The sequence below is a fragment of the Emydura macquarii genome, unplaced genomic scaffold, assembly GCF_026122565.2.
Source record: "Emydura macquarii macquarii isolate MOO-44397 ecotype Brisbane River unplaced genomic scaffold, CSIRO-AGI_Emac_v2 contig_383, whole genome shotgun sequence".
Lineage (NCBI taxonomy): Eukaryota > Metazoa > Chordata > Testudines > Chelidae > Emydura > Emydura macquarii.
The window spans coordinates 2,638,857-2,649,178 of record NW_027130520.1 but is presented as its reverse complement, the minus strand read 5'-3'; the positions used below and the strand labels follow the sequence as shown (position 1 = coordinate 2,649,178).

The following is a 10,322-nucleotide window of genomic DNA, read 5'->3' as shown; positions in this document are numbered from 1 at the left end:
TTAGCAAGGGCCAGGATTGAAATGATCACAAAATATATACATAAATTAATGGATTACTTTTAAATTCTCAGAAAACTAATTCTGTCCTCAAAGAGTAAGTGCTGTAAATTTGGGGAATATGTGCTGTATTTTTCTTACAAAACAAAGAAGTTGAATCTCTGCTTTAAATGAAAAACTCAACTCAGCCTTAATTGTGGAGCCATGACTAGCACCTCCATTGCAATAATCATGTCCTTTTAGCAGCAAAAAAGGACGATGTGTTGGCATCAGTGTTCTGTGGCAGTTGGGAATAGCAGTTGACTGCCCCTTCCTGATGGGAAGAGAGATTACTGAGGGGGTCCCTTTGGAGGAACGGAAAAGATGCTGTTCAGTTATAAAGTAGTGAGAAGGTTTTATCATAAGTCAGGGGTGTCAAACATCCGGCCCGTGGGCCGGACATGGTCTACCAACCGTTTTAGTCCGGCCCCTAGCAGCAGCGCTTGCTGCTACGAGATCTCGCGACGTTGCGCGCTGCCACCAGAGAGTATGACGCCGTGAGATCTCACGGCATTGTGCGCTGCCATGAGATCTTTGTACTATGGCGGCAGCGCCTGGAGCACTGTGTGCATGAGACACAGCACTCCAAAAGTGCCTAGTATTTCGATTTATGGTATGTATGGCCCACTTGAAGTACATTTAATTCAAATCTGGCCCACCATAGCAAGTGAGTGTGACATCCCTGTCATAAGTGATGTGACGTTTTTTTATTTTGTTGCTCTTAATTTTAATGACACTAACAGGAAGGAACAGGATACAGGATTATTCCAAAAGAATTAATCTCTCCAAGAGAGAGTACATTTATTTATAGCCATAGTCAGAGTGCACTAAGAAGAACTGGAACCTGATTCTGGTTCCCATAGCACTTCAGACTTCATCCCGCAGGACACAGCTGAGCAGTGTTTCAGTCCATATTCTGTGGAAGCCCAGTTGCCAACAGTCCAGAGATTGTGCATCCCTGAAGAGGATAAATACCGTGACCTATTTGCTATTAGTCATAAATATTTATATTATGATAGTGTCCAAAGGTGCCATTTAGGATAGGGGCCCCTTGTGAAGGGTGTTGTAAAAGCACAAAAAAGACAATATCTCTGAATCGAAAAAAATTATTATTGCATGCTAACAGTGAGATTAGCGCTACTCCAAACATAGAGTAAGACCTGGCTGCTGTTACAAAAGTGGAACGTCTCTGTAATTAATACTGTATGTTGAGCTGGTTATTGGGATGTTTAATGTATGAGTATATTGGTTTGGTTTAATAGAGGCCTGTAAGGAAACACAAGCCAAAGAATTGTTCAAGATAAACCATTTCTCTGTGAACATTTAAGGATTGCTGAGAGACAATGCCAGGACAGGAAAAGATCTGGAAACACAAGAAGATCAAAAGGACTACAGCAGTTTTAAAAGACACTGTCTCTCAATGAGGGGTAGTTATGTGGGGAAACAAACTGACACACAAGTATTCATTGGGGATGTCTGAAGAAGTTAGGCCTGCATAGATAAAGGGGTAGCAAAACTTTAAATAAAATAAACAGGTGTGCAGACTGTTGTTTTAAAATCTTTTTTTTCCTCTACTGCTTTAGTTCCTACTTCTAAATAAAAAATACTTTGGTTTGAGGAAGGCTGTTTTGTCACTGGTCAAACACTCCTGAAGGGAAGAACCACAGGGGCCAAACCCAGTTGGACCTGCTGAGTAAGGATGGTAGACATACATGGTACAGTAGTCCAGGGCCTGGTCTAAGCTGGGAGAACTACAGAATTCACCCCCAGAGAGATAAAGACCCATGGCCTGATATCTGAGGTGGCACACTCAGAGAAACCCAGAAGAGGACAGAATTTCAGCTAGCCCTGCAACTGTGCAGCAGCCCCAAGAAGCTTACAATCAAATGGCCTGAACATGCGTCTGTAGGTTTCAGTGGGAGCAGATTCAGACTCTCAATTAGAAAACACAGTTGATACAAAATGTACCTGATGATAATCAGATCCCAAGTGGTGTAATTTTTCTTTAATAACATTCTTCCTTCTATAGTGGATTAATGCTGAAAGCGTGTTTTGAGGCGGGATTTAAATGGAGAAAGCTTGCAGCCTTATCCAAGTCCCATTGGTTCAGTGGAGTTGGATCAGATCATTGGTGCACAAGTGCTCCTTTAACTTGAGACAAGTCTCTTTCAGTTACAATTAGTTACTTGTCAGGGAATTCTGACAAAATGTAAATGAAATTTTCTCTTAAATCTGCGTGTTTTTATCAGGGATTTCAGCAAAAAATCTGTTTTTGTGGGATTTCTGGGCTGCAATATTTAATTTTAATCTCTACTTGGTCCTATTTCTATATTTTAATAGAAGACAAGATGGGACCTAAAGAGAATCATTCACAAAGAATATTAATACAGTTATAAACTGAACTGCTGTCAAATTTTATGGAAAACCTACAAAATCACACAAGATGCACGACAACAGCCCATCACTTTGTATATGACATCACTGTAAACGGTTTTTATCTGATTTTTAAGGACAGCTGCAAGAGACTCAATCATTTGAGTAAACAAAAGACACAGAGGTAACCTGGTTGACTTATAGTTTAATCCACCACTGAAAGATCTGAAAGTTCTGTTTCCAGGTCTGGGGTCTCTCTCCTAGGCTAACAAGGGCTGGGAATTTGTGCAAGGCACCTTGACAATCCTTGCTAAACAGGAAGTTTCAGATGATGATCTGAAGCAATCCCTGTAGTTGAGCAAGGCCAGAGATGATGGGCTGTAAAAGGAAACCTATCCAACCCTTTGGTTGTTAGAGGTATGGGAGAATTTTAGTAGCTCAGTAGATGAGTTAAGGGCACATGGAAGGGTTTTTGGCATCTAGGGGATCAGGTTTGGAGGTTTGTCTTGGCAGATGAGGGAAGTTTCTGATAGCTGAGTCCATGGGGGGTGGGGCAAGGAGAGGCTTGTTCTGGGAAATATCGAAGGACCAAAAGACCAGAACACAAGGAGTCATGACCTGGGGGATGCTAGAAGCAGAATCAAAGAGACTAGGCAGTCGGGGCTTACAAAAATGACATATTCTCAGCAAACAGCAATTAAAATAATTTTACCAAAAAGAAAAAAATCTTCTGTCAACTGATAAATTGATAACTGATCATCTTTCCAGTTTACTATATCCCTGAAACAAAGTGTCTTGCCCTCTAAGAGCTGGATGGCCTGGGGCTAGCCAACCCTGATTACTGAAAGAGGAACAGCTGAGAGGGATCAGGTACTTTTCCCTCATAAAGAGCACCTGGAAGCTGCAGGGGGATGATGCACAGTGAGGGCAGACTCCAGCAAAGTCCTGGGATTTGGAGCAAATGCTGTGTCTATACTTAAACTGCTACAGCGGCACAGCTGCAGCTGCCCACTGTAGTGCATTAGTGTAGACGTTAACTACAGTGACAGGAGGGGTTCTTCCACTGCTGTAATTAATCCACCCCCCCACCCCAAGCGGCAGTAGCTAGGTTAACGGGGGTTAGGTCATCTTAACTATGTCGCTCAGGGGATGGATTTTTCACACCCCTGAGCGACGCAGTTGGGTCAGCCTAGCTTTTTAGTGTAGACCTGGCCCAAGATTAGAGCTAGGAAAGGCAGGGAGTAGCTTGCTAAAGCAGGAGAGACCCTGAGCAAGCAGGGGAAAGACTGCAGAGCTCTCCAGGCAGAAAGGACTGGGAGTAGGAAAAGAGAGGCTTGTTAGACTTTAATTTGGGATTTTGTGTTTTATTTTGAATTTATTTTCTGTGAATAAACCCTGACCTCAAGGAGGTTGTACTCTGAACATAAAAGAAGTGTGTGGAATCTGTCTACGGAATCCTGAAGAGGGGGAAACAGAGGCAGGTTGCTACGGCGTGACCTCTGGCCATGGGGGGCTGGTCAGAAGGCAGCTAACCACGTTATAATTCCTTAAATACCAAAATCAAGTTAACGAAAGTAGTATTTCAAAGAAACAAAATCCATGGATTTGAGCAGATTCTTGTGTTGTGATGAAATATGCATTTGTATTTAAGAATAAAAGCCTAAATTTTCAAAAGTAACTAATGTTTTTGAGTCCCTCAATTTTTGGGTGCCCAATAAGTTCTCTCAATAAGGTGGTTCAAGTCGGGCTTTCAAAATCAATGTATTTATATTTATTTTTTTGGGCTGTGTAAAACATGTGATGCCCTTAATAATTAATTTCCTTGCTTTAAGTGCTTGGATTTAGTAAATGATGTAATAGACAGACACATGGATGTAATTTAGTAACCTTTGTTGTTTTTTAAAGCAAAGTCTTTTGTTTTTAGAATTCTATTATAGGTGCAGATTAGTAAAACAATTGTCAGAAAATCTAAACACATCTTATTCTTGTTTTCTGGTATTCTGGCCTCTACCCATTCTGCAATGCACATAAAGCACATGTAAGAAATTAGCTTAGTTTGCAAAAGCATCATTATTTGACATCTATCGTTAAGAAAAGGAGCATTATATATAATATTTAAGTGTGACAAAGTTTCTGAAACATGAGAAAATGGACACAAAAAATGCATTAATTTTAAAGAAATTAAATGGCTGCCTACATTTTTCAAAGCCTTGTACAATTACTGGAACTAGATGATCTATGGCCTTGGAAATTTCAAGTATAATTACTTGGTTCCTTTATCATGAGTTATTATTTTCACATGATGGTTTAGTGTGTGTGTACACACAAGCATGCATGTCCATATGTGTGATAGAAGAAGGGCTCTCACTTCTATACCTGAGATTACATAAGTTTATAGGGGCTTCAAAGGGACTTGAGTTTTTGTTGTTTGCACTAACTGGAAGTGAAACTCAGAAATCACAACATATGCTTGCTTCCTTAGGATCAATAAAGAAGGTTAGGTATGTGATTGGCCTCTATACTCTGACATGAAATGTGTCCCTGAGAACTGACAGATCATTAGCCTACATAATTATGATAGACTAAAGGCCAAAATTTAGAGTTTGCCATATAATTAATACAATTATTACTTACATATAAATCACTCATGCTCCATCTCCAGCCAAAGGGCTCTGGGAATTAAGCTAAATAATAAAAACAAATTAAAATATAATAAAAAGATGTTCTTTGAAAATTTAAACAGATATACATAAAGAAAAAAGTCTAGTTCTAAAAAGAAGGGAAACAGATCAGTAATAGTAATAAATATTAGGACTGTCAATTAATCGCAGTTGATGTGATTAACGCAAAACAACTTAACTAGATTAAAAAAATTAGTTGCGATTAATTGTAGTTTTAATTGCACTATTAAACAACAATAGAATACCAATTTAAATTTATTATAAATATTTTTGGATGTTTTTCTACATTTTCAAATATATTTATTTCAATTTCAACAGAGAAGAGGAGAAAATAATAGGAGAAAAGTGCTCTTACTATAGACCTGGCCTACAATATCCAGCTAATGGATATTAGTCCATATATGGACTCCTTGCATTCTTTTCATTTGAAACAATGGTGCATAGTGATTAATGCTAGAAGTCTTTTTTAGATTGTAAGATTTTTGGGGCAGGGAGCAGCGCATGTACCTTACATGTTTGTACAATACCTAGCATAGTGAGGTTCCCATCTTGATTGGGGGCTGTAGATATTCCTATAGTGACAATCATAAAACATTAATACATAATATATTCATAAATAGTGTAACTAGATACAGTGTCTTTCACTTCTAGTTTACCTAAGCTAGCCTGCTTCAGTAGAGATATATTTTTGCCAATGACTTTTTATAAATGATTTGGAGGGTTCAGTGAAGTTTCCATGTGACAGCATCATGATTGACTACCCTTTGTTGTGTCTGAGCAGAAAAGCAATAATATAATAATATGGACTGGGATATTAATATATTATTATATAATAATATAATGGGCCTGAAGACTAAACTGGGGGCAGTTTCTCCAAGCAAGGAGTGAAGCACATTGGTGAGGCATTTAGCTGATGTTCTGTGAACAGAAGGCTGTCAATACGGAATTTTCACAAGCACCAAAATTCACTTTACAAAATTCTAAGTATTTAAAATTACATTTGAGAACCTGATATAAATCATGTCACTGCCATAATCTCCACATTTGAGATAGAGAGAGATGGGGGCACACTTTCAGTTTAAGTAAGTTAAAGAAGCTCATAAGCATCCACAGGCATTCTTTCCTCTATGCCCAAATACTTTTAATCTAGGACTAGATCCTATTAACAGTTATGCATTGGAGTAACTGTTCTTGTGCAAGTAGCGCCATTGGCTTCAATGGGAATACTATCATAAATGAAGTCACTTATGTGAGTAAGCATATGCAAGATCAAGCTCCTAATATGCCATATTTTGAGGTCCAAAAAGAAAATTTTTAAATGTAAATCCAAATAACCTCATAGGTGTTCAGATACTATGGTGACCGATGCAGTGTAAGAAAGAGAATTAGAATGGGTTGGGAGTGGGGTTGAAACAGAATAGGAGTCAATCCTGGTGCTGGGTCATTAACTAGGCCACAGATAGAAAATCTGAGAGAATAACAGCATAGATACGAGTCGCTTCTGTTAATTCTGATAATGGGAAATAAGACCTCAACAGCATTTGTATGCCATGATTTTTTTCTTTTTAAATCAGTACATTACTGGATCCAAAGCCAATGTATGCCTACAGAACAGGAGAAATATGATCACTGAATGTAAAAGGCCTGAGTAGTCTGGCAGCAGTAATATGAATGTGTTGCAATCTCAAAATTAAATCTAAATTAAACAAATTTGTTGCTAGATGGTAGTCATAGCTGAGCTTTCTGTTTCCCTCTTCCCAAGTCTTTGGAACATCTTAAAGTGCACTGTACTAAATAACAATCGCCTCTTTTCCCCCTGGCATTAGTAGCTAAGGTATTAAAGGATTGCTGCCCAGATTTCCCCAGAATGCACTGATTCAAACGCAGTTGTCAGTGTGACGGGTGTGAACAGGCCAACATGGTTGATATATAGCTATGCTAGAAAACATGCTGCTGTGTGGATGCACTGATACATGTTAGCTGTAACTGTGTCAGATGAGCCTGGTTAATGTAGTTTTACCTAGCATAGACAGGGCAAAGGAAAGCAAGGCAACACTAATGTACAAGGTTATTGGGTTTAAAACACTCACTGCACTAGGAGTGACACGGTTTGAACTTTCCAGGGTGTAATTATTCTTAATCCAGTCATATATTTGAAGGAGAATGGCGATTTAAAATTTTTTTTAAAAAATCTCAAATTCTAGATGCCTTCCCACACCCTGTTCTTCTACCACTCTCCAGTGCTGCTAAACACTCAGCAGTTACAATGAAACCAGGGGCCAGAATTACCTTCCGCGCATACAAGCTGTGTTCCAGACATGCCTATGGACCCCAGCTGAAGCCTTGCGCACTAGGCACCGCACAAATATGCCTAAAGAGACACATCCTGCCCCTCCCCCTCGTCCTGGCACGCAGCCAGGGCCACCCCTACACGCTTCCCCCCCAACACAGTCAGGACCATCCTGTATCCCCCCCCCCAGCACAGCCAGAGCCGCTCTACGCTCCCCAGCCGGGCCCCCCCCCCAGCTCCTGTCTGCTCACTCTCTCGCCCCCCCCCGGCCGCGACTCCCTCAATCGCGTTCCTCCTGCCGGTCAGGGAGGCCCCGCCCCGTCCTCCTGGGTGCGGGGTTTGAAAGCGGACGAGTCCATGTGCCGCGCAACGGGGGGGGGAGGATGGGGAGGGAAGGACGGGACTCACCCTCGCCCACCGCCTCTCGCTGCCCTTTGACAAGCGGCTGCTGGAGGCCCCCAAAGAGGGCGCGGGGGCTCGGCCGCGTGTGCGCGCGCCGGTCCCCGCGCCCCAGTGTGGTCTCGCCCTCCTCCCCCCGACGGCGCGGTGGGACGTGCCCGGGATTTCGCGTCACCCATTGTTTACAAACCAAGCCCAGCAGCGGGCTGCTGCGAGTCCGGGTTGCACCGCCGCGGCGTGCTGAGCCGGCCGAGATGCCGTGCCGGCCCGGGGAGCGCTTCCTGCTGCTGGAGCGCTCGGTCGCCGTGGGGCAGGCGGGCTCCAAGGAGGTGGACGCACTGGTGGCCAAGCTGGGCGAGGTGCTGCAGTTGAGCGCCCAGCGGGCACCGGCCCCCCGCGGCCCCAAGCACCCGCCGCCCGGCAGCGCCCGGGACCGCGCCGCGCCCTACTCCCCCCGCGGCAGCGGCCTCTTGGCCCCGGCCCCCCTGCAGCCGCACCAGCCCCCGGAGTCCCAGCGCCCGGGGAAGAACAGCCAGCGGGTAGCCAAGCAGCTGTGCGGCCGGGGCTGGCTGCGGACCGCCGCCCGCCGGAGGAAGCGGCCGGGGCCCGGGGAGGCGCCCGGCGAAGAGGAGGATCCGCACCGGCTCCTGCAGCAGCTCATCCTCTCCGGGAACCTCATCAAGGAGGCGGTCAGGCGCTTGCAGCTGGCGGCGGCGGCCGTGGCCACAGCAACCACCGGCGGCAGCGGGGAGGGGGAAGCGGCAGCCCTGCCGCCTCTGCAATAGCCCCTCGGGCTGCGGAGAGCCCGCCCCGCGCAGGGATCAGGACATCGCATGCGGGAGGGGGCCAGGCGGCGGTTCCCTCCCGGCAAGGGCCAGCGAGAGGCGGATCTGGGGGGGCGCGCCCCGTACTTGAAACAGACTTTTACGGACAGTGAGACCCCGTGGCCGGGGGGTGACTATTCTGTATAAAACGCGGTGCTAGCTCCGAGGCGCTGTAAATCTGTGCCGTGGTCGCGACTGGGAGAAGGAGGGAGCCCCCCACCTTCACCGAGCCTGCCCCTCTCCGCCGAGATGCAGGCCCCCTCAACTCGCTGCTGTGTGCGGGGGCGGGAGAAGGGGCCACCCCGCTGGGCCAGTCCTGACCTGCCATTGTCGGGGTGGGATGGGGGGGAGATCAACAGCCTCTGTTTTGGGGGAAGGGGCGGCGGGCGCTGCGCCTTGCCGGGATGAAGGTGCCCACGGCAGGGAGATGGGGTACGCGTGCGGGGAGGTAGGCTTGGGGGGAGCGGGTTTAAAATCTCATGGTTCCTCTTCCCCTGCCCCAAGGTCACGGTTTGCAGTCCCCGAAGCCGAAAGGCGCATCCACGGCGCACGCACGGTGGTGTTGTTTTCACCAGCCGGTTGGAGAGAGTAACCCTATCTTAGCTTGCTTTAACTGTACTGTGGGCAAGCCCTGTGTGTTTTGTAACCGCTGGGTGTCTCCTGAGGACGTGCACGTTGCCCGATCCGAGTTGTTGTGCTTTTTTTCCTCTCCTTTTCCAAGAGCTCCTCCTACCAGTGGGATTCTCAGAAACCGGGTCATATTACAGCAAGCTGTCTAAGAACCCCACCGGTGCCGTCCTTCCTGCTATCACCACTGCCGCTGCTCCTGCACTCTGGGGTCTCTCTAAGAGGATGGACATGACAGAGGGCTGTTTTTCTCTTCACACCCCTTCCCTGCTATTCCCAGTGCCAGCGCGCTCCAGGCTTGGAGTCCGTCTCGCTACACGGGAGTAGATTTGTTTTTCTCTGGTGGTCTCACAGGAGCCATTTGCAATAAGCCTAAATTCCCTCCTGGGAGGTGTGTGTTTCCTTTCACCTCCTGGGTCTTTTTTTTTTTTTTTTTTTTTTATACTTTTACCATTGTGACTACGGAGCAGTTTTAAATGTGAATATCAAAGTTGGAAAGCAGCTGGACTGATCATTGTAAGGTGTGAGCGAATGAAGACTGAGATATATTGTTCACATATGGTAGCTAAACAACAACCTTTTTTTTTTTTTTCTTTCCAAACAAAACCTCAATGGCTGGATTGCAAAGATACGGCTGTTGTCAAAATATATACACTTCGTAACGGAGTGTTTGAATTGTGTTCCTGGTTTACAGGACTAGTCTTAATTAACATGTTGTCTGTACTGAATAAATGTGGTCCTGTTTTTAGTTTGGCTCTGTGTTTTATTGGCAGGGAAGTAAACCTATTTATATGAACTAAGCAGTGTTTATAGTCTTATCAGTGTACATAACCCATCATCTTCTCTTTCAGTTAAGAGATCTCCATTTTGTGGACAAAACAACAATCCGCATAGTCTGATGCAGTGGGACACCAGTTATTAATGCATTGAGATGCAATTGAGCCCCTTTGTTTGCCAGCAGCATTCTTTCTTAAGCCAAGGGACACCCTTTCCTGCAGATTCAACGTTGCTATAGGAGTTCATAAGTCAAATCATACTTGACAATTAACAATTTAGTATATCACATTAAGGGCAGGAAGAAAGATGAAGTTG

At 44.9% G+C, this 10,322-nt stretch overlaps 1 protein-coding gene and 1 long non-coding RNA gene across 2 annotated transcripts; one reads left to right on the top strand and one right to left on the bottom strand.

The window, feature by feature from the left end:
• Positions 1–756: 756 nt before the first annotated feature.
• LOC137145168 (uncharacterized) lies at positions 757–7,807 on the bottom strand. Its single transcript, XR_010917588.1, has 4 exons — positions 7,789–7,807; positions 5,618–5,662; positions 5,044–5,093; positions 757–994 (listed from the first exon to the last, which is right to left on the bottom strand). It is a non-coding gene; the product is annotated as an uncharacterized lncRNA (long non-coding RNA).
• A 198-nt stretch (positions 7,808–8,005) lies between these two features.
• Positions 8,006–9,978, top strand: FRAT2 (FRAT regulator of WNT signaling pathway 2). The gene has a single exon (XM_067535818.1). It carries the CDS (start codon positions 8,034–8,036, stop codon positions 8,562–8,564), a length of 531 nt encoding a protein of 176 aa, XP_067391919.1. The 5' UTR covers positions 8,006–8,033; the 3' UTR covers positions 8,565–9,978.
• The last annotated feature ends 344 nt before the right edge of the window (positions 9,979–10,322 follow it).